Genomic DNA, 24837 nt, shown 5'->3' with positions numbered 1-24837 from the left:
TCTCCCGCGTGGGCGGTGGGGCCGCGAGCACCTGAGCTGGCACCCGCCCCTTCCCAGGTGTGCATTGTTAGCAGGAAGCGGGAGCCAGGAGCTCCCGGGACTCGAACCCCGGCACCCCAGCACGAGACGTGGGTGCCCCAGCGGTGTCCTAAGGGCTGCCGAATCCCACGCCCACCTCTGCGAAGTGAGCTCACGGCTCCTGGGCCAGCCACCTCACGCTGGCTTCAGCCGGCCACATCACTTAGTCTTGGGCTTTCTTTGGGTGAGGAAGGAGAGGGTAAGGGCGCAGGGCCAGAAAAGATTTTTTTTTTTTTAAATTTTTTTTTTTTTTTTTTGACAGGCAGAGTGGACAGTGAGAGAGAGAGACAGAGAGAAAGGTCTTCCTTTGCCGTTGGTTCACCCTCCAATGGCCGCCACGGCGGGTGCGCTGCGGCTGGCGCACCGCGCTGATCCGATGGCAGGAGCCAGGAGCCAGGTGCTTCTCCTGGTCTCCTATGGGGTGCAGGGCCCAAGCACCTGGGCCATCCTCCACTGCACTCCCTGGCCACAGCAGAGGGCTGGCCTGGAAGAGGGGCAACCGGGACAGAATCCGGCGCCCCGGCCGGGACTAGAACCCGGTGTGCCGGCGCCGCTAGGCGGAGGATTAGCCTAGTGAGCCGTGGCGCCGGCTAGATTTTTTTTTTAAAGATTTATTTTATTTCTTTGAAAGACAGAGTTAGAGGTAGAGCCAGAGAGAGGTCTCCCCTTCACTGGCCCACTCCCCAAATGACCACAACAGCCAGAGCTGCACCAATCCGAAGCCAGGAGCCAGGAGCTTCTTCCAGGTCTCCCACGCTGGTGCAGGGACTTGGGCCAGCTTCCACTGCTGTCCCAGGCCGTAGCAGAGAGCTTGGTTAGAAGAGGAGCAGCCGGGACTAGAACCGGCGTCCATATGAGATGCTGGCACATCAGGCCAGGGCATTAACCCGCTGCGCCACAGCGCCAGCCCCTTAAACCTTTCCATACACGGTGTGCTTGCTCTCCTGTCTGCTGATCATTCCTCCAGGTTCCGGCTGTCATCGTCAACCTCTGCACGTCCGTGTGATCATTCTCCCTTGGCTTTGGCTGGGAATGCAGGGTCGTCCCTGTTAGTTACTCCGCTGTGTGACCTTGGCCAAGTACCTTCTTCCCCTCCACCGCGTATCTGAACCCTGTGCCGTGTCCCGGCCTGCAGAGCTGGCGTGTAATTCAATAGTGCGTGTGCGCAGAGTCCATGGCAAACCCTGTTAGTGGCTGCTCCCCTCCTTAGTAATTCATGGGCACTGGGAACTGTGCGTCGCAGAGCCGATTGGCCCACGGTTCCTGTTTCCCAGGAAACTGCTGCACCTGCTTCCCGGCGAAGAGGCTCTTCAGGTCGCAGTGGCGTCGGACTCGAAGCTGCTGTCTCTGCCGCCTAACTCTGGGCTCACTGACGCCACTGACAGGCAAGTCGGCAGGGACCCGGCCTGGGTGGGGAATTACTGACTGTATCCCCACAGCACAGGGCTGTTCGGGCCTCATCCCTGACCTGGGACAGCTGTGAGAAACCTTGTGCACAGTGGTAGTGAGTGTCTGGAACCCTGGGTACAGCTGAGCCATGCTTAGGAAGATGGGTCCATTTCTTACCTGGAAACTGGGGTTCGTCCTATGTGTAAATCGAGTCCCCAGGGAGCTCTCAAGTGTGACCCCCACCTCGGTTGTCACCAACCTCACTCCTCTTGGGGTTCTCAGTACTGTAGCTGGAATGTGCTTCTTAGAATTATTAAAGTCCAGGGGCCGGCGCTGTGGTGCAGCAGGTTAACGCCCTGGCCTACAGTGCTGGCATCCCACATGGGTGCTGGTTCGAGACCCAGCTGCTCCACTTCCGATCCAGCTCCCTGCTAATGGCCTGGGGAAGCAGTAGAAGATGCCCAAGTGCTTGGGCCCCTGAACCCACGTGGGAGACCCATAAGAAGCTCCTGGCTCCTGGCTTCAGATCAGCGCAGCTCCAGCCATTACAACCATTTAGGGAATGAACCAGCAGATGGAAGACCTCTCTCTCTCTCTCTCTCTCTCTCTCTCTGTCTGCAACTCTGCCTCTGAAATAAATAATCTTTAAAAAATAATAATTATTAAAGTCTGGGCATGGGTGGCTTAACCAGGGCCCAGGGTAAGTAGCCACCCCTGGCTCCTGACTCCAGCCCCGCATCAATGCAGACCCTGGAGGCAACAGGGGAGGGCTCGAGTGCTTGGGTTCCTGCCACCCACGTGGGAGATCCAGATGGAGTTTTTAGCTCTTCTGGCTTTGGCCTCAGCACAGCTCAGCCCAGCCCTCACCGTCACAGGCATGTGACGGCTGTGCTGCTTCCGTGGGCAGAAGGTGGGATAGCAGTGGCACGTGTGGCCAGGGCCAGGTTGGGAGTGGAAGGTGCATACCTGCGTCAGGTGCATCCAGGCGGGGGGCGAGGAGGAAGAACCGGTGAGGACGCCCCCTGTCCCACCTCACAGGGCCTGTATTTGATTTCCAGCTCTGCTTCCCGACATCCCACACCCCAGAAGCAGGAGTGATGGTGCGAGTGGTTGAGTCCCTGCTGCCGGTGCGGGAGACCTGGATGGAGTTTAGGGCTCTTAGCTTCACCCTCTCACCCTGCCCACCCCCTCCATTGGGAGCACCTGCTTGCACTCGCGTCCCCCCCCCCCCCGTCCTGCCCCCCGTCTCTGTTTCTGCTTGTCGAAAACAATTTTTTTAAGATTTATTTATTTATTTGAAAGGCAGAGTTAGAGAGAGAGAGAGGTCTTCCATCCACTGGTTCACTCCCCAATTGGCCGCAACGGCCAGGGCTGTGCTGATCCGAAGCCAGGAGCCAGGAGCTTCTTCCAGGTCTCCCACGCAGGTGCAGGAGCCCAAGCACTTGGGCCATCTTCTGCTTTCCCAGGCCACAGCAGAGAGCTGGATCAGAAGTGGAGCAGCTGGGACTCGAACCAGTGCCCATATAGGATGCCGGCCACTGCAGGGGGTGGCTTTGCCTGCTATGCCACAGCGCCGACCCCCAAAAAGAAATGTAAGAGATCACAGAGACCTTAAGAGAAAGGGATGGGAAATGCCCACAGAAGGAGACACAGAACTCGCAAGGCCTGGACTCAGGCGCGTTAGGGACTGAAAAGCCAGCAGGAGGAAGACAGTGTCTGTCTGTGTCAGTCTGTCTGTCCTGTGTGTACCCCCCAGCCCCCATCTTCCTCTCTCTGCCTCTGTGTCTGTTCCTCCTGTTCTTGGCTTCGCCCTGTGCCCGGCCAGGCCAGCTGTGGGGTCCCCACCTCTGCTGAGCACCCTCATCCCCAGTCCCGAGTCTCAGGAGGCAGGGACACGAGTGGGCAGCTTGGGTCAGTGCCTCACTGAGCACTGGACCTGCAGGGGACAAGGCAACTGTCAGCCGGCAATTTGACCGGGGCTGCCAATGGTTGGCACCAAGAGACCTGGACGGGGAGGCCTGGCACCAGGCCACAGCCCAGTGGGACCAGCTGTAGCTGTGGGGCCGAGAGATGGACCCCGGCAGGTGGCCCGGGTGCTTGCCAGGAGCACCCAGAGCTCCCTGGGGACACATGTACGGACCCTGAGGGGCAGCCCTCCGAGTTAAGACGCCGTCACAGGACCTGGCGTTGTGGGTTAAGCCGCCGCTTGTAATGCCCACATCTCATATTGGAGCGCTGGTTCGAGTCCTGGCTGCTCCACTTCCCATCCAGCTCCCTGCTAATGCACCTGAGAAACAACAGATGATGGCCCTAGTGCTTGGGAGACCTGGATGGAGTCCAGACTCCTGGCTTTGCCCTGGCCCAGCGCTGGCTGTTGTGGCCATTTGGGAAGTAAACTAGCAGATGGAGGATCTCTCTCTCCCTCCCTCTCTCCTCCCCCCTCCCCTCCTTCTCTCTCTGTCCTTCTTTTCAAAGAAAGAAATCTTGGGTTAAAAAAAAAAAAAAAAAAAAAAAAAAAAACAGGAAACAGAGAGAAACCTTAAGAGAAGACCTCAGGGAGGGCCGGCGCTGTGGTGTAGCGGGTAACATGGCCGCCTGCAGTGCCCGCATCCCTTAGGGGCGCTGGTTTGAGACCTGGCTGCTCCTCTTCCAATCCAGCTCTCTGCTGTGGCCTGGGAAAGCAGTAGAAGATGGCCCAAGTGCTTGGATCCCTGCATGCCGATGGGAGACCCGAAAGAAGCTCCTGGCTCTGGATTGGCCCAGGTGTGACCATTGCAGCCATATAGGGATTGAACCAGTGGATGGAAGACACCTCTCTCTCTCTCTCTCTCTCGGTCTTTAACTGTGCCTCTCAAATAAATATTTAAAAAAATAAAAGCAAGGGAGACCTCAGCAGTGCCTGTCCCCCGACGGAGGAGGGGTGCGGGGCCTCAGGAGGGCGGGGCCTCAGGAGGGCGTGGCGCTGTCTTGCAGGGAACATGAGCCGGCTGCACAACTCCGTAGAGCCACGCGTGATGGACGATGAGATGCTGAAGCTGGCCGTGAGCGAGCAGGGGCCTCGCGAGGAGGCCGGGCAGCTGGCCAAACAGGAGGGCATCCTCTTCAAAGATGTCCTGACCCTGCGGCTGGACTTCCAGAGTGCGTGTCCATGTCCCCTGGTCCCCCCGCCCGGGAGCAGCCCCCTCGCCCCCCCCCCCAGGAACCCACTGCGGGTCCCAGCACGGATGCGCTGAGGACGCCATACTTAGTGCCGTCGTCGTGTGACTGTCCACAGCGCCCCTGACCTGATTGAGAACAGAACAGATTAGAAACCCATCCCGCTGCCAGTCTAAGCCCCGAGGGGACCCCACACTGGTGTCTGCAGCAGGGAGCTCCCAGCAGGTAGAAGCTTGGGGTCCTATGCAGCCGGCAGCTGGAGATAGGAAGCAGGGGCCCAGTAGCCTTGGTGGGGGGTGGGGGCGGGGTGGCTGAAGAAAGGGCAGGGAAGCAGGAGGGCGCAGGGCGCCTGAGGCCGAGAGGCAGCCCGTGGACGATGGGGCTGGGGACAGGTGGATCCCTCCCGCCTCGCGTCCCCAGCGGTGGAATGGGTGCCTACAGCTCCCGACGGGAGACAGCCCTGCCGGGCAGAGCGAGGGCGTTTCGAGAGGAAGTGGGGAGAGCTTTGCGGGGATCCTGAACCCCCCGTGCTTTGTGCACCTGCTCTGATCCTCATCCCTGCTCCGTCTTGAGCCCTCCAGGCTGCCCAGGCGCCCGGCCAGCAACAAGGAGGGAGCGGGATTCCCTGGTGGGCAAGACGGGGTGTGGTCCAGGCCGGCCTTAATTAAGAAGCCTGTGGCTGACCGCCCCTCCCCCGTCCTGGGTGCTCAGCCTTCGCCGCCAGGGCACCTAGCTTCTTCCTCCAGGGCAGGGTGAGAGAAGGTGAGGCATCTCGGTGCCGCCGTGCGCCGGCCCAGAAGCCCACGCGCCCCTCTCCTCTGGTCTTTGTAGACATCCTGCACATTGACAACCTCTGGCAGTTCGAGAACCTGCGCAAGCTGCAGCTGGACAACAACATCATCGAGAGGATCGAGGGCCTGGAAAACCTCGTCCACCTGGTCTGGCTGGGTGAGGCCCCTTCTGCGCATGCGTCTGCTCCCGCCCACCTGCCAAGGTTGTGCCGCGCCCCGCCCCGCCTCCCCGCCTCTGCCCCCCACCCCGGGAGACGGCACTCTCACACTTGACCCTCAGCTACCTGGGCACGGTCCTTAGCCTGGGCACGGCTGCTGTCTTTCAAAAGACCCGGGATCCACACTGGACAGAGCACAGCACAGACGGGCCATTCTGCTGCCGCCCGCCGGCCTCTCAGGCTGGGCGGGGCGCTCAGGGGGCTGCTACAGACTCCTCCCCTTCAATTTCCACTCGGATTGACAGGTAGCCACTGACTGGCAGGGCCCCGGGAGCAAAGCAGCAATAGTCATCGCAGAAGCCGGTGGGCCTGTGCGTGGGCTCCGTGAGCTCCGTGACCCCACACAAGCACCCAGCACCCCCACTGTGCAGATAAGCAAACAGAGGTCACAGTGCCTAAGAGCGACATGGGCTCTGGCCCTCCCTGCCCAGGCCTGGGTGGGGAGGATGAGGCCGTTTGGATGAACAGGGGCCATGCACTGGCCTCCCAGGGGCATCTGGTGAGGGGCAGGTAGGCACCCAACAGGGAGAAATGCCTGCTGCGTTCCCACAACAACCCTAGGATACAGGTGCCTGGTACAGTCTACGCAAGAGGAGCCAAGGCTCAGAGAGGCCAAGGCGCGTGCCCAGAGCCAAGGACCAAGCAGTAGCAGTGCTGGGACTTGGACCCACACCAGTCTGACCCCAAAGCCCGTGTTCTTCCCGCCCCAAGCACACACACACACACACACACACACACCCCTTACCCAGCATTCCTTACTGCTGATTCCTGGGCACGGTGGCCTGTCCACACCATCAGGAGGCCTCTCTCTCTCTAGCCAGCCCTGAGCCACCGCCCCCACCCAAGGCCACCCTGCACGGGCCATCTGAATGCCACTGTTTTTTTTTTTCCTTTTAAAGTTTCATTGAGAGCTTCCATCTACAAGTTCTGCACCCCCCAGCACAGTGGCAGGGCCCCGGGCTGGGCCAAAGCTAGGAGGCACGTGGGTGGCAGGAACCCACGGCAGGGACCTCCCAGGTCTGCATTTAGCAGGAAGCTGAGTCAGGACCAGAGCTGGGTGTGAAACCCAGGATCTCCACTATGGGACGCGGGCATCTTAATTGGCACATTAGCCAGCAGCCCAGCCCCCACACCCACCCGGGACACAGGGCCGAGGGTGCCAGGTGTGCCTAGTGTCCTGCATCCTGGGATGCTCTGTGGGTAGCTTGGAATTGGCCACAGTGGGAGTATGGACACCCACCCATCCCCCGGAACTGAGAAAGAACCACAAAGCAGGGCTTCCCCCAACCCCTGCTGTTAAACACTCACCACGCGTTCTTAGGGGCTGGGCCAGGCCCCTCAAGAACAGAACCTGGGGGCGAATGTAGTGGTGCAGTAGGTGAAGCCACTGCCTGGGACACCAGCCTCCCACGTGAGAACCAGTTCTGCTCCACTTCCCATCCAGCTCCCTGCTAATGTGCCTTGGAAAGGCAGCAGAAGATGGCCCAAGTGCTTGGGCCTCTACCATGCAGCCCGAGCTGTTGCAGCCATTTGGGGAGTGAACCAGTGGATGCAGCCAGAGGCAGGCATCAAACACGTGATGTGGACATCTTAACCTGCATCTCTCTCTCTCTCTCTCTCTTAGATTTATTTAGGCAGAGAGAATCTTCCATGCATTGATTCATTCCCCAAACCAATCCAAAGCCAGGAGCTTCTTCTGGGTTCCCCAACAAGGTCTTGGAACATCTACTGTAGCAGAGAGCTCTATTGGAAGTGGAGCAGCCAGGACTCGAACCGGCGCCCTATGGGATGCCGGCGCTGCAGGCGGTGGCTTTGCCCGCTGCGCCACAGCGCTGGCCCCGAACCTGCCTCTTAACCATCGGGCCAGCTGCCTGCCCCTGCCGACTCGGAACTGACTGCAGACATCGCCTCAGTTTCTGTGCTGTGCTATCTGCAGCAGGTCGCCAGGGGGCGCCGTTGAGTCCCAGTTCCCTCATCTGCGGTGGGATGACGACACCTGTGCTATGAGGATTAAATAAGGCGGTGCCAGTCCAGGGCCTGGCACAGAGCAGGGGACAAGGAGATGTTGGCAGTGTCACCCGTGCACAGATGGGCGTCGCGGACATGCAGACGATGCTGGGGTTAAGCTGACTCCCAACTCACCCTTGCAAAGTGACCGCTTGTCTGCCAGGATTGTCCGTACTGCCAAGCTCAGGACAAATCCCCAGTGCCGGCCGCTGGCCCACTGGCCTCCTGCACAGGGTTACAACCCCAGCCACCAGCCAAGCCCGAAAGCTCGTGCCAGATGGGTTCCAGGACCCCCTGAGGTCACATCCCTGGATGCTCAAGTCCCCTGTGTAGAATGGCATAACACAGGGCCAGCGCTGTGGGGCAGCAGGTTAAGCCACCATCTGCAGTGCCAGCATCCCATAGGTTCGCCAGTTCAACTCCTGGCTGCTCCACTTCTGATCCTGCTCCCTGCTAATGGCCTGGGAAAACAGTAGAAGATGGCCCAGGTGCTTGGGCCCCTGCACCCATGTGGGAGACCTGGAGGAAGCTCCTGGCTCCTGGCTTCGGATTGGCACAGCTCTGGCCATTGCGGCCATTTGGAGAGTGAGCCAGCAGATGGAAGACCTCTCTCTCTGTCTCTCCCTCTCTCTGTAACTCTGCCTCTCAAGTAAATAAATAAGAATAAATAAATCTGAGGGGGGGAATGGCATAACAGGAGGACACTTCAAAAAGTTAGTGGAAAACTGAAATTAAAAGTTTCGGAGTCAGGATGTAGCCTTGCAGTGAGACACCTGCATTGTTGCCAGGCTCCACCCCCCACCCCAGTGCCCTCCCACTGCGGCCTCTGGGGGCAGTGGTGACGGCTCAGGTAGTTGGACCTCTGCCAGCCACCTAGAAGACCTGGACTAAGTTGCCGACTCCAGGCTTCAGCCTGGCCCAGCTTTGGCCCAACCCAGTCCTGATCATTGTGGACATCTAGGGAGGAGACAGCAAATGGTAGTCTCTCTTTTGCCTCTCAGATAAATAAATTGGTGTTTAAAAAGAAACCTTTATTTTGGGGCTGGTGTCCTGGCACAGTGGGTTAAGCCGAGGCCTATGTCACCAGCATCCCGTATTGGAGTGCTGGTTCCAGTCCTGGCTGCTCTGATCCAGCTGCCGCAAATGCACCTGGGAAAGCAGCAGAAGAGGCCCAAGTGCTTGGGCCCCTGCCACCCGTGTGGGAGACCCAGATGGAGTTCCAGGCTTCTGTTTTCAGCCTGGTCCAGCCACAGCTGTTGCAGCCATTTGGGGAGTGAACCAGCAGATGGAAGACCTCTCTTTGTCTCTCTCACCCGCCTCCCACCATCATTGTGCCTTTCAAACAAATAAGATAAATCTTTTTTAAAAAAAAAAACACTTTATTTGGTGTAAATAATTTTTTAAAGATTTATTAATTTTATATGAAAGAGTTACACACACACACACACACAGGTCTTCCATCCGCTGGTTCACTCCCCAGATGGCCACATCAGCTGGAGCTGCACGATCCAAAGCCAGGAGCCAGGAGCTTCCTCCGGGTCTCCCACGCGGGTGCAGGGGTCTAAGGACTTGCGCCATCTTCCACTGCTTCTCCAAACCACAGCAGAGGGCTGGATCGGAAGTGGAGCAGCCGGGACTCGAGCCGGTGCCCCTATGGGATGCCAGCACTGCAGGCGGCAGCTTTACCCACTACACCACAGCGCCGACCCCATCCGTGAAGTTCTTAAAGTACCCTTATATTTGTGTGTAACTTACACCCATCCTTCCGAGTACTTTAAAGTATCTCTGGATTACTTCACAATACCTAAGCGGGGTAGATGAGATGCACACACACAGAGCACTGGATAAACCCGGAATTGCTACGCGGATGGGAGGCCTGAGGCTAGGGGCGTCCCTGAGCCCATGGTCTGCTGCCTCAGAGCTGCCGGTCTCCTCCGAGCTCTGACCCAGCGAGCGCCGCCCACAGGGGTGATGTGGTGAGCGTGTGAGGCTTCCAGAAATAATCGCAGGCTTTGCCCCGGGGGTGTGGAGGGCGTGCCGCTTGCTGCCGGTCCGCGGAGCACCAAGTCCCCTTGATGGCCTCGCTCGCGGAGCGCCCACCGCCCAGCCCAGGCACCGGACAGCAAAGCCTCTTCACAGATCCGCCCCTTCCCTTCCCCCAGATCTGTCCTTCAACAACATCGAGGTCATCAAGGGCCTGGACAGCCTGGTGAACCTGGAGGACCTGAGCTTGTTCAACAACCGGATCTCCAGGATCGACTCCCTGGACGCGCTGGGCAAGCTGCAGGTGCTGTCGCTGGGCAACAACCAGATCGACAACATAATGAATGTGAGTGGCCGACACGCACACACCCGTGCGCATGCGCGGGGCTCGGACAGGGCGGGGTCTGCCGCGTGGGCAGGTGCACCTGGAGCATCGCAAGTCTTCTCCCCCCTACCCCTAACCCACCTCCGCGTCGCTTGACAAGCCGGCTTAGTCCACCAGGGACCCGATCGTGTTGGGACAGCACGCTTCACAAAATCTGTCTGTGGCTGCCCGTTCACAGCCTTTGCCACGGCAACGTCTCGTTCTGCCCCCTCGGTCTCTGGCTCATTTAGCCAACGTTTGCCTGCTGGGTGCACTTGCTCTGTTCTCAGTGGGGACAGAGCCGGACAAGGCGGGTTCCCCTCGGGGCTGAGCAGCCCAGAGGTTAAAAGAACCCCTGGTGTCCCGTGTCCGCGGACGCCGGGGGCATCTGTGCGACACTGACAGTGGTCATCTCCAGGGAAGGCTGGTTGGCTGCCCCTGCACTCCCCACAGGGGGCTCCCAGCTCAGCAGGCTGGGGCTGAGACCGCCCCCCCCCCAATAGCTGGGGGTCTGGCAGCCTCGGGAAGGGGCCCACATCAGAGGTGACCCAACAGAGACCTTCCCCTGTGGTTCCTGGCCAGGGCCCCTGGGAGCTGCCCCGAATTCCATTACTGCTTGGGTCAGATGGATGGCCTGGGCTGGAATCCCAGCTCTACGTGAGGCTGACTGAGATGGATGGCCCGGGGCGGCGGGGGAGGAGGTCAGTCACCCAGATGGTCCCTATACGTAAATCCATCCATCTGACGGGGCAAATCCTGGAGGCAGTGTAGTCTCAGTAGTCTGCCCTGTATGCCCCATGGAAGCCAGCGTGCTTGTCGGGGGTCCAGAACTGGTCGCACAGCCTGCCCCCTCCCTGCTCTGCTGGGGTGGGGGTGGGGGTGGGGGAGATCCACCGTGGACCAAGGACGTGGCCTTGGATCAAGGGCTGAGATTTTAGCCACCTCCCAGCTGTCTGAGCTGGGGCCAGCGTCCACTTGCCCATCTGTGAAATGGGCTCAGCCAGTAGAGCTGTAGCGAGGACCGAGTGGACCCCAGAGTGTTCAGTACCTGACATGTGTGAGAGGCAGGGTTGCTGGTTCCCAGAGTCGGGGAGAGAGAAGGCCCCTAGGGAGAAGCGGCCGGGGCCAGAAGCTCCTGCGGCCAGGCTGCACCCGGGTCCTGGAGACCCCCGGTTGTCTCCACCTAGCTGTATCCGAGTGCCTGGGTTTGGGTCCTGGCTCTGCTGTCAGTTCCAGCGTCTTATGCTGTGCAGCCTGGGAGGGTGGGCAGGTGACGGCTTCCGTGCCACGTACGTGGGAGATCCGGATGGAGCTCCTGGTTCCTGGCTTCGGCCTGGCCCAGCCCCTGGCTGTTGCTGCCATGTGGGGAGTGAAAACAGTGAATGCAAGGTCTGTGTGTGTGTGCACGTGTGTGCGTGCGCCTTTGAAAGGCAGAGAAAGAGAGGGGAGGGGAGAGAGAGCGAGCTCTCCTCTGCCAGTTCACTCCCCAAATGACCACAACAGCCGAGGGGAGGGCCACATCGAAGCCAGGAGCCGGGAACTCCATTCAGATCCCCCACTTGAGTGACAGGGATCCAAGCGGGTGCTTCCCAGGCGCAGGGGCATGGAACCGGATCAGAAGCAAAGCAGCCGGGACTCAGACAGTACTCCAGTGTGGGGTCCCCAGACAGCATCTCAACCCATGAGCCACAGCGCCCATTTCAAAACACGCAGACTTTGAAGCAAAATCAGGGCCCCCGGGAAAGAGCCTCTGTTACCCCCTCACCCTCTGTACCTGCGTCCCTGGCCGAGACCACAGCTGCGGCCAGGCATCCTGGCTCTGTCCAGCTGCCCTCCAAGCCCCGCCCTCATGTCCCGTCTCCACCCCCGTTAGCAGCCCACTCCACTGCCTGCGCCATATTCCGATGCCACGCGATGTACTTCCCCCGTCCCTTGGAGGTGGACGCTGAAGTTGCTCCAAGCTGGTGGCATCACACAGACCACCTCAGATGTCCTTGAACCCCAGGATGACCTCGAGCAGGGGTCACGTGCGCCTGGGTCAGCCCACATGTAAGATACACTCCCAGCGAGGGTTGCTGGACCAGAAGGCAGGTGCATCTTCAATCTGGACGGCTCTCTGCCAGCTCGGCCTCCGGGGAAGTGGAACCGTTTATAAACCTCCCGGTGTGGCCCGCTGCCTGTCAACTTTCTATAGCGCGCTCGCTTCTGAGGCTTTTCTCTTTGCCTGCCAACAAGCTGAGAAATGGAATCTCACCGGGAGATCTCTAAAAAATGAAATCAGGCCCCGTCTTTTCTCATACACGCTTCAAACTCCACTGGCTTCCATCATCCTTAGAGCAAAATCCAAACCCTCGACCACAGCCTGCATGTTTTTTTTTTTTTTTTAAGATTTATTTATTTATTTGAGAGGCAGAGTTTCAGACAGACAGAGGGAGAGACAGAGAGAAAGGTCTTCCATCCGCTGGTTCACTCCCCAGATGACCGCAATGGCCAGAGCTGGGTCGATCTGAAGCCAGGAGCCAGGAGCTTCTTCCAGGTCTCCCACGTGGGTAGCAGGGGCCCAAGCACTTGAGCCATCTTCTACTGCTTTCCCAGGCCACAGAGGGAGCTGGATCCGAAGTGGAACAGCTGGGACTTGAACCGGTGCCCATATGGGATGCTAGCGCCACAGGGGGAGGCTTAGCCTACTGTACCACAGCACTGGCCCCAGCCAGCATGGTCTTACATGAACCAGCCCCTGACCTTGTCTCCACACTTGTATCAAGTCTTTCCTCCATCATACTGCAGCTGCCCCAGCCTTTCTCTGTTCCTGGTGTACCCTGAACTTGTCGCTGCCCCAGGGCCTTTGCCCGTGCTGTTTTGGCTCCTGAGAAAGTGCTCTCCTTGCACTACCACCACTGGCTCCCTCCCGTCTCCCATAAATGCCACCTCTCACGGTCGGTGCTGTCTATACGTTCCTTGTAGCACTTTGCCTAGTCTGTGATGATGCTACTTAATTTTAAAAACACTCCCAGCACCACCCACCGTGTAAGCTCTGGGGTCCACGTGGGCTTTGGTCTCCCTGGGCACACACCTGAGGCTTGCTGCCTGCTTGGTCGTGAATGCTATTTATTATGACTGACGGCCTTGGGCGCAGTTCCGACACTGGGCGCTGGGAGGCGCTGTGCGCTGCGGTTCTAGCGCAGCTGCGCATGGCTGTCTCCCGCTGGCTGGCCGCCGGTCTTGATCCATTTGATGGATGAGATGGGGTGGGGGTGGGGCATCCACGAAGCCCTGCCCCGAGGGCCCACAGACGACAACCACCACAGCCCTAACTTGGCTTCTGTGTCTGGATGTCAGGCGCCTTTCATCTGGGCCTTGCTTTACAACGGCTGTAACACACGTAACATCCCTCCGCTCATTCCTCATTCTACACGCACTGAGGCTTAGGGGAACTTGCCCAAGGCCCCATAGCTGGGATTGGAGCTCCCGTCTGTCCGTGCCTGATCCAATATCTCAGGGCAATACCTAGTCCCCTACCTGCAGGCCTGGACCCCCACCCACCCACTCTGCACCTGTGCCCCACCCCCCGCCCTGCCTGAGGCCTGAAGGTGCCAGGGCCCTCCCGGCTGCAGGGAGAAGGCGGGGGTGTGTTTCCAGGCAGCCAGGACGGAGCGTCCTCTCCTCCCCAGCTCGTCTACCTGCGGCGGTTCAAGTGCCTGCGCACGCTCAGCCTCGCCGGGAACCCCATCGCCCAAGCGGAGGACTACAAGATGTTCATCTACGCCTACCTGCCCGACCTCGTGTACCTGGACTTCCGGCGCATCGGTGACCACATGGCACGTGTCTTCCCCCTCCCCCACCCCCGTGGGGTCCCGCAGTACCTGCGTGGGTGCCCTCTCGCCCAGGCTCCCAGCAACCAGGGCTCCCCCATCTCTGCGCATTGTCCCAAGGCCACCTCGCAGCCACTGTGTGGTTTCCTAAAGGAAACAGTGGAGAGGGCTCCCCCCTACCCCCTGCACCCTGGTCTCTGTGACCCCGGGAGCAATATTAAGAGCTAGCTGTTGTTGGGCGTTCATCAATCAAGCCCATGGCGCCGTCTCACCACCAGCCAGCCGGGACCCTGCTGTCGTCCCAGTGGCCAAACTGGCGCTCAAGGGCGGGGACTCCAGTGGGCGGGGCTGGAGCTGGGAGTCACTCCCTGTGAGTGAGCTGCCTGCCTGTGGGAGGGTCTTCCTGCTGCCCCCTGCCTGCCTCCCTCCCTGCCCCCCATCCCCTGCTGTGAAGCCCTTGCTTCTCACTCTGGGCCGCGCCATCCATTGTGGGAAGGAGTGGCAGGGGGTGGGGGGTACTGACCCATTGGGACTGGGGTGGCACCTTGAGTCGGGCCAGCTGACCTGCCTGCTGGTACCTGTCCTGCAGACAGGAGCTGTGTTGAGCACTAAAATGACCCCCAGGGTGGGGGACACCTGGAGAGGCAGGCAGGAGGGTGGGCCCCCAGCCTCAACTCTGAGCCCCTAGAACCTACAGTGAGAGGAGCCCCTCTCTCCTGGGTGGGCCAAGGTGCCGTCCAAGCACGTGGTCCCCTGCCCACCAGCACTGCTGTGGAGGCTTAGAGAGGAGGTGACCTCAGGGGGAGTCCCCTCCTCCCGCCACAGGCTTTCTTTTGTCCCTGCATGGGACCGGAAGCTGAGACTACAGCTGTATCTATTTTATTTATTTTATTAAAAAGATTTATGTGTTTATTTGAAAGTCAGAGTTACACAGAGAGAGGAGAGCCAGAGAGAGAGAGAGAGAGAGGTCTTCCATCGCTGGTTCACTCCCCAATTGGCCTGATCCGAAGCCAGGAGCCAGGAGCTTCTTCCAGGTCTCCCACGTGGGTGCAGGGGCCCAAGCACGTGGGCCATCCTCCACTGCCTTCCCGGGCCACAGCAGAGAGCTGGATCAGAAGTGGAGCAGCCGGGACTAGAACCGGCGCCCATATGGGATGCGGACACTGCAGGCGGCAGCTTTATCTGTGATGCCACAGCAGTGCCTCACCCCTTTTTTTTATTTTAAAGATTTATTGGTTGATTTGTTTCTTTGGAAGGCAGAGTTACAGAAAGACAGAAGAGATTTCTCATCTGCTGGTTCACTCCCTAAATGGCTTGCAAACAGGCCAAAGCCAGGAGCCGGAAACTCCATCCGGGTCTCCCACGTGGGTGGCAGGGGCCCAAGCACTTGGGTCATGTTCCGGTTCCCCAGGTGCATCAGTAGGGAGTGGAGCAGCTGGGGCTCACGCGGGATGCTGGCATCGCAGGCCAGTGCTTGACCCACTGTGCCCGCTGAGCCACAGCACGGGCCCCTGAGCCAGTTTTAAAGGCAACGGTGCTCTCGGATGCTGGGTTGGCCACATACCTGTTTGAGTGTGCTCTTCTTGTTATGAAACCATGGGGCACCTTGGACCTGCACCTATAGAGAGCATAAAATCTGTTCTCTTTATAGTAATAAAAACATCATAAAAATAGGACAGAGGAAGGTGTTACCTGTAAGTTGTTTGGGACGCCCACATCCCATATCGGGAGCCCCGGCTACTCCCCTTCTGATCCAGCTCCCTGCCGATGCCCATCCCGGGAAAGCAGCGGAAGACAGCCCAAATACTTGGGTCCCTGCCACCCACGTGGGAGACCCAGATGGAGTTCTGGGCTCCTGGTTTCAGTCTGGCCCAGCGCTGGCTGTTAACAGGCATATGGGGAGTGAACCAGCAGATGGAAGATGTCTTTCTCTCTCTCTCTCTCTCTCACTGCCTTTCAATGTTTTTTATTTTAAAATCTAACAATAAAATAATTTAGAAAAGAAAGCCTCTCACTGAGCAGTGCCCCAGCCCCCCCCCAGCACAGCAGGGGTCGGGGGCTGGGGGATGAGGGGCAGGGGAGGGCGCTCAGGGTCCCAGAAGCAAACCAAGGCCCCCTCCAGACTCAGACCCTCGCCTAGAATCATCCGGACAAATCGGAAACGAAACCCAGGCTCTTGAAGGGGCCTTCTCAGCTCCCTAATTTCCCTGGGACCCCTCAGCCAACCTTGCCTTGTGAAGGGGTCTGTCCGGCCCTGGCCCCTCCCCCAGCCCACGGCAGGGAGGGAAGTGGTGGTGGTGGGGACATCCAGGCGAGCTCTGCTAACAGTGCCACCTGCTGTTCTCCGGCCAGAAAGAACTCGCAGAGGCAAAGCACCAGTAAGGCACGGACGAGCTGAAACACCGGGAGCACCTGGCGCAGGCCCGGCTGGAGGCCGAGCAGGCCCAGCGCGCGGAGCTGGAGGCGCACAAGGTCTCTCGCGGACGGACACGTTCAACGCAGGCCCGCCGGGATCCCTGGGCGCCCTGGGAGAAATCGTGCCCCACGCACAGGCCACGAAGCCCTCCCCGCCCCGCCCACCTCCCTGGGGCTGGCTCCAACCACAGCGCAGACTCCCGGTCGGTCCTGTCCCGCGCTTGCTGGCGTACCCCTGCGTCCAACACTCTGGGCTGCGAGAGGGTGCTACAGTCTTGCGCCTTAAGACCCTCGGGCAGACGTCCCCTCCCCACACACCCTCCACCACGGCATGGCATGCCAGAAACAGGCTGAACATGGCCTCCCGCCATGAGCCCCACCCCTCCGTGCAGCCAGACCGAAGCAGCCTCGCACCTGCTGTTCCTTCTGCCTGGGAGGCACCCCTCCACCACCCCCTCCCGCCGCCCCTCTACCTCGGAGAGGGTTGAAGCCCAAGGGGTAGTGTCTGTGTTAGTGCCCAGCCGGGGGGCCGTGCCCAGCGCGTCCTCCCTGGAGCCCGCCTGGGTCACCGCGGGGCCCTGTTTCTGCCCGCAGGCTGCCTTCGTGGACCGCCTGAACGACTCCTTCCTGTTTGACAGCATGTACACTGAAGATGTGGAAGGCAACAAGCTGTCCTACCTGCCCGGCGTCGGGGAGCTGCTGGAGACATATCCGCCCCGGCTCTCGCCGCCTCTTGTCTGGCAGAGCCTGCTCACGGAGCCCCCAGCCCCTGCTGGGACTGTTTCCCCATCCTGGGCCAGGCTGAAGTCAGACGCCTGGACCTCCATCTGGGTTTTCCATGTCAGTGGCGGAGGCCCAAGCACTTGGGCTATCTTCTTTTTTTTTTTTTTTTTTTTTTTTTTTTTGACAGGCAGAGTGGACAGTGAGAGAGAGAGACAGAGAGAAAGGTCTTAGAAAGGTCTTCCTTTGCCGTTGGTTCATCCTCCAATGGCCGCCGTGGCCGGCGCGCTGCGGCCGGTGCACCGCGCTGATCCGATGGCAGGAGCCAGGAGCCAGGTGCTTTTCCTGGTCTCCCATGGGGTGCAGGGCCCAAGCACTTGGGCCATCCTCCACTGCACTCCCTGGCCACAGCAGAGAGCTGGCCTGGAAGAGGGGCAACCAGGACAGAATCCGGTGCCCCAACCGGGACTAGAACCCGGTGTGCTGGCGCCGCTAGGCGGAGGAGGGCTATCTTCTTTTTTAAATTTTATTTATTTATTAGAAAGGCAGAGTTACAGAGATGCAGAGGCAGAGACAGAGAGAGGTTTCGCATCCATTGGTTCACTCCCCAAATGGCTGCAACAGCCGGAGTTGGGCTGATCTGAAGCCAGGAGCTTCTTCCGGGTCTCCCACACAGGTGCAGGCACCCAAGGACTTGGGTCATTTTCTGCTTTCCCAGGCCATAGCAGAGAGCTGGATCGGAAGTGGAGCACCTGGGACTAGAACCGGCGCCCATATGGGATAACAGCACTGTAGGCAGAGGCTTTGCCCTCTGCACCACGGCACCGGCCGCATGTTAAGTTGTTACAACAGAAGGTTCGTGGATACCAGCAGTCACTGGGCGAGACTTGACACCTCAAGGCCTAAGCAGCCTGTTGTGTGGGGGTGGGGCTGGTGGAGCCGCTGTCCGGCAGGTGCTCTCGTGAAAGTGGCCCAGCGGGTGTGTGACAGTCCCTTTGATCAGGCACATCTTGCGCTGCCAGCCCCCCCCCCCCCCGCCCCGCAGCCTGCCTTGGCTCTGCTTTGCCAAGGTATGACACGGATGACTCTGTTTTCAAATCTTGACAATTTTCCCAGTGGCAGTGGCGGGGCCAGGACTTGAACCTGGATCCTCCACTTCCACCCCTGGCCCCTCCACCCCCACCTACCCCACCCCAGCACAGCTGAGCAGCAAAACGGGCCCTCTGCCCAAGAGCCCATCTCGGTCACACACCAGAGACAATGCACACCACCTCATCCCCTGGCCAGGGCTGGCTCCTCGGGCTGCCAGCCCCTCCCTGTCCCGCCAGGTCCCCAGGCAGTCTGTTTGGGGCCTGCTCTGCCCTGTGGGTTCTGCCCGTGGTCCCCAGCTCCTTCCCCCACCAGGCCTCCGATGGTGGCGAGACCTCAGCCACACCATTACCCTCTGAATCTCCAGTGCCAGGTCTCTGGGCCCTCAGTGGCTTCCTCCATCAGACGAGACCCTGAGTTCGAGTCCTGCACACACACACGTTCAGCGTAGCAAGCCCTTGCACCCTTGTGGCCCTTCCCGGTGGCCTGCTCCAAGGGAGAGAGACGCTGCCCTGAGCTTCCTTAACGTCCACCCACCTACAAGGACAAATTTGTCACCATCTGCGTGAACATTTTCGAGTACGGCCTGAAACAGCAGGAAAAGCGGAAGATCGAGCTGGACACGTTTACTGAGTGCATCCAGGAGGCGATCCAGGAGAACCAGGAGCAGGGCAAACTCAAGATCGCCCAGTTCGAGGAGAAGCACTCGCTGGTAGGGCCCGCCCCTCCCGAAGCCGCAGCTCTGCGCCCGCCGAAGGGCTGCAGCACCTGTGCCCCTGCTGGCCCTTGCGGCCCAGGCCAGGGGGTCACGAAGCCGCGAGCAGCAGAGCCAAGGCCCAGCCCACTCACCGCCTCCACTGCTGCTCCACTGTGGCCACGAAGGTGGGGCTGTGGCTCCATCCTATAACATGCCCAGGGGTTCAAGGTCATCCTCGCCCTGCATGACCTCATCTGTTAACTGTTGCTATTTTATTTTATTTATTTGTTTGGAAGGCAGAGTTCAAGAGGGGCAGAGAGAGAGAGAGAGAGAGAGAGAGGTCTTCCTGGTTCACTCCCCCAAATGGCCACAATGGCCAGAGCTGAGCCGATTCAAAACCAGGAGCCTGGATCTTTTTCCGGGACTCCCAACGCAGGTGCAGGGGCCCAAGGACTTGGGCCATCTTCCACTGCTTTCCCAGGCCATAGCAGAGAGCTGGATCGGAAGTGGGGCAGCCGGGACTTGAACCGGCGCCCATATGGGATGCCGGCACTGCAGGTGGCAGCTTTACCCGCTAAGCCATAGCGCCGGCCCCAGGACGTCCTTTTTTATTTATTTGAAAGGCGGAGCGGCAGAGAGAGAGGGAGAGAGACAGAGAAATCCCAGCCACTGCATCAAGCTCTCCAAACAGGGACAGGAGCTTCCCAGGCATTTAAACAGGGAGCTGGATCGGAGCAGAGCAGCCAGGGACTGGAACTGGTGCTCGTATGGGGTGCCAGTGTCGCGACCCTGGCTCCACACTTGTGACGCCTCTTTTCTGGTCCCAGTGGCCATTGGGTTTAGGATGGCAGGGGGTCAGCTGGTCAGTGCTTCCTGGAGCAACAGGTACCTCTGGGGAAGCAGGAGCAGCTAGAACGGGGCTGATGAGGACTCTGCTCCCAGGGTCTGGAGTGGCTGCCTCCTCCTACAAGGCCACCAGGCATGAGCTGACTCGCCTGAGCCTGGGTCCAGGGCAGTGGAGCTTGCCCAGCTGCACAGAGCGGGCCTGGGGCCTGGCGCCCTCCTTGAAGGCCTTGTGGGCGTGGCCTGCGGGCACTGGGGCTGGCCAGAGCTCCCCAGGTGTTTCAGAGTCCACTGTCTGGGGAGATCCCAGGACCCACAGGCCCTGAAGGCCCCCTACCCCTCCCCGTTGCACGTAACACCTGCTGCTGGTACACAGTGACTCCCACAATGCTTGTGGCCCAGCTGCGCCCCGCAGAGCCATTTTATTTTCTCCTGAGCAAGGCGAGCTGCACCTGTCCTCCAACCATCGTTATCTCCTATTCTGTCAACTACGTCTGCCTGTGTTTGCCCTTACCCATTTTTTTTTCTATTTGGTTTTTGGTTTCTCGGTCTTTCTCACTCTCTGTGCCTCTTTCTTTAAAAAGAAAAAAAATTACCATATAGGAGTGCTTTAGAGATTTCCAGGTGAGCCCTGTCTCCGTGAGATGAGTCGCAAACATTTCCCCCACTTTGCTGTTCGTCTTGCCATCTTGTCTGTGTTGCATCTCACCATTGCGATTTTTATTGCAATTTTCACTTTATTTGAAGCAGGGTGGGGACAGAGAGAGAGCTTTCACGTACTGCAGGGGTGAGGAACATCCAGCCCAGGGGCCACATAAGGCCCTCCAAATCATTAAGTCTGGCCTTGCCGAGGCAACCATAGGCAGGACTCAAAATCCAGTCGATCTATAGCAGGCTAATTAATTTCGTATGGGCCATGAATGATATTACAAATACCCAAAAGGCCCTTGGCAGAAAAAAATGTCCCCCATCCCTGCTGCTAGTTCCCTCTCCAAATGTCCCCTCAGCCAGGTATGGGTCTGGCTGAGTTGGGATCTCCCACGCGGGGCAGGGACCCACGTGCTGTATCGGTCACCAACAGCTCCCCAGGGTGTGTATCAGCAGGAAGCCGGATCAGAAGGGGAGTAGCTGGAACTCGAACCTAGCACTTGGGTATGCGAGGTGGGCACCCCGAGCAGAGACTCAACTCCTGCACCCAGCACCCACCTGGCCACTCAGTGTTAATTTTTTTAACGTGCTATTTGTCAGTCTGTTTTGCTGCTAGTATTCGGGAAGGAATTCTTCACTCAGAGATCATTGGAAAAACCCCGTGTTCTTCTATTAGCCCTTCCATGGTTTGCTTGCTTTCTTTCTTTTTTTTTAAAGATTTATTTGAAAGAGCTACACAGAGAGGAGAGGAAGAGAGAGAGAGAGAGAGAGAGAGAGAGAGAGAGATCTTCCATCCATTGGTTCCCAATTGGCCGCACTAGCCAGGGCTGCGCTGATCCAAAGCCAGGAGCCAGGAGCTGCTTCCAGGTCTCCCACATGGGTACAGGGGCCCAAGGACTTGGGCCATCTTCTACTGCTTCCCCAGGCCACAGCAGAGAGCTGGATTGAAAGTGGAGCAGCTGGGACTCGAACTGGTGCCCATTTGTGATGCCGGCGCTGCAGGCAGTGGCTTTACCCGCTATGCTACAGCGCCGGTCCCCCATGGGTTTATGTCTTTCATGGGAATCTTCCCTCCCATAAGGTCAGGGAGCCAGCTCTGTCTTTCTCCCGATGGGGAAACCATGATGAGAACAGCGCTCATCCCTCCGAATCACGCCCAGTTACTCTGTCCTCCTCCGGGACTGACGCCAAGCATCCACGAGACAAGTGGACGTGGCACCTGGCACCAGGGGCGTTCCAGGCCTTCCCTGGTGACAGCTGGCATTCAGTGCCACCCTCAGCCTGGCTCGTTCTCTCCCCGCCAGAGCACCCTCTCCCTTCAGACGGGTCCAGGATCCACGTCTCCCACTTGCCCCCTGGGGTTCCCTGTGGGTGCGGCTGCCTCTTCCCTGTCCAGCACCTCTCCTGACCTGTGCCTGCTATAGGAGCCCCTGGAGCCCACGGTGTGTGCCAGGCCTCCCGCACAAGGCCCATGGTCCCCAGGACCCTGTGAGTGCAGGAAGCCTGGGAGACGCTAAGCGGCCGTGCCAAGCTTACACTGCACATCGTGGGCTCGGCTCCACCTGACTCCGATATTACAGGACAGACAAAATTGCTTGTCTGCCCTCTTTGGGGGGAGGGGTCTCTGACCAGGACCAAGAATGAAATACCTTGAGGACCAGGTGTCATGTTAGTAGCAGGTTAAGTCACCGCTGGAGTCAGGCTATCACGTATCAGGGTACCTGGTTCGAGTCCCAGCTACTTCACTTCCAGTCCAGTTCCTGCTTGTGCTCACCTTGGGAGTCAGCAGCAGCTGATGGCTCAAGTGCCGGCGTCCCCGTCACCCGTGTGGGAGACCTGGATGGCATTGCAGGCTCGTGCCATCAGCCTGGTCCAGCCAGGGCTGTTGGGGGCATTTAGGGAGTGCACCAGTGGATGGAAGATTCCCTCTCTCTCTCTCTCTCTCTCTCTCTCTGTCTCTCTCTGTGTGTGTCTCCCTCAAGTAAATAAAAGCAAATACATTTTTTTAAAAAATGCAATCTGGCTGGCGCCGCGGCTCACTAGGCTAATCCTCCACCTGCGGCGCCGGCACACCGGGTTCTAGTCCCAGTCGGGGTGCCAGATTCTGTCCCGGTTGCTCCTCTTCCAGGCCAGCTCTCTGCTGTGGCCAGGGAGTGCAGTGGAGGATGGCCCAAGTGCTTGGGCCCTGCACCCCATGGGAGACCAGGAGAAGCACCTGGCTCCTGGCTTCTGGTCGGCGCAGCACTGGCCATGGCGGCCATTTGGGGGGTGAACCAGCAGAAGGAAGACCTTTCTCTCTGTCTCTCTCTCTCACTGTCTAACTCTGCCTGTCCAAAAAAAAAAAAAAAAATGGCAACCTGCACGAGACAGATGAAGAGGGGAAAAGCATACACATTTTATTCCATGATGTGCACATGTACATATTATTTAGTGATCTCTATATTACGCACCAGAGTAACGAGAAGACCCAAAGACACAGCTGGGGCTGGAATCTTAGCACAAAATTGGACAAAGAGCCGCACCCTGTGAAAATGACCAAAACAGTGAAAACGACCAAAACAGTGTGGTTAGACCAGGGCCGGGCACGGCGGCGCAGGACCAACGGACAGAGAAGGCTCACGTGCGCAGTGGTCCCTTGGCCCCCCGCCTCCAAGCTCTGGTTGCTGGGGACAGCAATGGCTTCTTCCGGGCGGGGGGGGGGGGGCACAGGAAAGGGCACGTCTCACCTGCTCTTTCAAGGTAAAAAAGCGGAGGAGACAGATGACTTCTTGCAGCTGCGGTCTTCAAGCGTCTTCGGCTCAAAAGCGATCCACATGGCAAAGTGGTGTGGCGTAGGGGGTTGCGCTCAGAAGCCCCCCGAGCCCCGGCACCTTCCACCTGGCCCTGCTCGCAGGGACAGAAACCCACGCAAGCAGCGGCGAGCCCCGGTTGGTGCCCGTGAGCCTGTGCTTCAGCATTCCCCTTTTTTTTTTTTTTTTTTTTTTTTTTGACAGGCAGAGTGGACAGTGAGAGAGAGAGAGAGAGAGAAAGGTCTTCCTTTGCCGTTGGTTCACCCTCCAATGGCCGCCGCGGCCAGCGCGCTGCGGCCGGCGCACCGCGCCAATCCGATGGCAGGAGCCAGGAGCCAGGTGCTTTTCCTGGTCTCCCATGGGGTGCAGGGCCCAAGCACTTGGGCCATCCTCCACTGCACTCCCTGGCCACAGCAGAGAGCTGGCCTGGAAGAGGGGCAACCGGGACAGAATCCGGCGCCCCGACTGGGACTAGAACCCGGTGTGCCGGCGCCGCTAGGCGGAGGATTAGCCTAGTGAGCCGCGGCGCCGGCTAGCATTCCCCTTTTACAGACAGGGAAACTGAGGCAGGAGAGGGCCGGTGGTTTCTGCAAGCTCGCAGGGCTGGCACCTGCCGGGGTGGGGGGGGGAACCTCAGCTCTCCCGCTGCGGCTGGCTCAGGCCCTGGCTTTGTCCCGCAGAGCCTAAGCAACATCCGCGAGGCATCAGAGCTGCCCACCGCGGAGAGGATCGCGGAGTGCGACCAGGACATCACGGAGCTGTTCAACGCGCTCATGACCCTGGAGATGCAGCTGGCGGAGCAGCTGGAGGTGAGGCGGGCCGGGGGGGATGGGCGGGCGCAGGTGCCACCTGGTCCCGCAGCTGCGCGCGCACCTGTGACCCGCAGACCACCCACCCACCCTGGGCGCGCGCCCCTGTTGCACACTCGGCGCCTGCCAGCCCGGCGTCTGCTTTTCGTCCATTTAAAAAACTCAGACGGGAAGGGGTCCTTGCAGGGGAACTGAAGAGTGAGCCCCTTCCCACATCACCTTCTCCCCCACATCCTGGGAGAGCCCCGAGCCTCCTCCGTGGGGAAGGGTTTCTGATGCGACCTCAGGAGCGGGGCCGGGTGCCCACGAGACCAGGCGGGCCACCCCACCCCCACTCTCACGCGCGCGCACGCAGCTTGGGGACCAGACCGAAGCACCTGCCGCTCAGCACGCGGTAGAAATGATACCGGATGGCTGCTGGAGCAGCCGGGCGAGCCTCGCGTGTTCCCCGGGAGGAGGAGCGCGGGCCCGGAGTGGGAAGGGATGTGACAATGACTGGAACCTCATTAGGGGCTGCCACGGCTGGGCCAAGAGGTAGCGCCGAATCGATACTCAAGTGATTCCTCCGCCGCTGGGGGATGGATTCCCCCCTTCCTGTCCCAGGCAGAGGCTGGCTCGCCCCGCAGCTGGGGACTTGCAAAGGCAGCTGAGCGCTGGCCGGCTGGCGGCCCTGGGGAGGGCTGGGCCGCTGCTCTCCCACGCAGTCCAGGCAGGGAGACCACGTTCCAACATCCACGTGTCTCCCGGAGCCCAGGCACTGCCCTATTTGTGTTACCAGGAAGCGGCTGGGCCTGCAGACCCGCGCTCGGCCCCCTCCCCCCTCCCCTGTGCACCTGCACCAGCTGCGGCCCACCGCGGATCAGGCGGGGCGGGGGGGGGGTGTCCGCGCTCCAGAGGGAGCCAGCAGAAGTCCCCACGTAGGCCTCTGTGCCCTTCTAAGCGCAGGAAGCAACACTGATGGGGAGAGTTCTGGGGTAACAGCCAGCGCTCATGGCGGGGGGGGGGGGCACTCTGCTCAGCAGCCTGCAA

The 24837-nt window shown here is 59.6% G+C and overlaps 2 protein-coding genes across 2 annotated transcripts in view; one reads left to right on the top strand and one right to left on the bottom strand.

Annotated features, from left to right (window-relative positions):
* LOC138845947 (uncharacterized) overlaps nucleotides 1–1539 on the bottom strand; it is a 45069-nt gene extending 43530 nt beyond the window's left edge. Inside the window, exon 1 of the mRNA XM_070059996.1 lies at nucleotides 1366–1539. Coding sequence (XP_069916097.1) covers nucleotides 1366–1539 — 174 coding nt within the window. The remainder of the gene's footprint in view (nucleotides 1–1365) is intronic.
* Nucleotides 1–24837, top strand: part of LOC100339879 (dynein regulatory complex subunit 3) — a 29024-nt gene that overhangs the window by 463 nt on the left and 3724 nt on the right. Inside the window, 9 exon segments of the mRNA XM_070061788.1 lie at nucleotides 1353–1463; nucleotides 4441–4605; nucleotides 5455–5571; nucleotides 9802–9968; nucleotides 13658–13804; nucleotides 16151–16270; nucleotides 16808–16920; nucleotides 18560–18734; nucleotides 23680–23808. Coding sequence (XP_069917889.1) covers nucleotides 4446–4605; nucleotides 5455–5571; nucleotides 9802–9968; nucleotides 13658–13804; nucleotides 16151–16270; nucleotides 16808–16920; nucleotides 18560–18734; nucleotides 23680–23808 — 1128 coding nt within the window. The 5' untranslated portion in view covers nucleotides 1353–1463; nucleotides 4441–4445.

This window comes from Oryctolagus cuniculus, chromosome 17, assembly GCF_964237555.1.
Source record: "Oryctolagus cuniculus chromosome 17, mOryCun1.1, whole genome shotgun sequence".
NCBI classification, from domain to species: domain Eukaryota; kingdom Metazoa; phylum Chordata; class Mammalia; order Lagomorpha; family Leporidae; genus Oryctolagus; species Oryctolagus cuniculus.
Note: the sequence above shows the minus strand (reverse complement) of the source record. Positions and strands in the feature narration are given on the sequence as shown.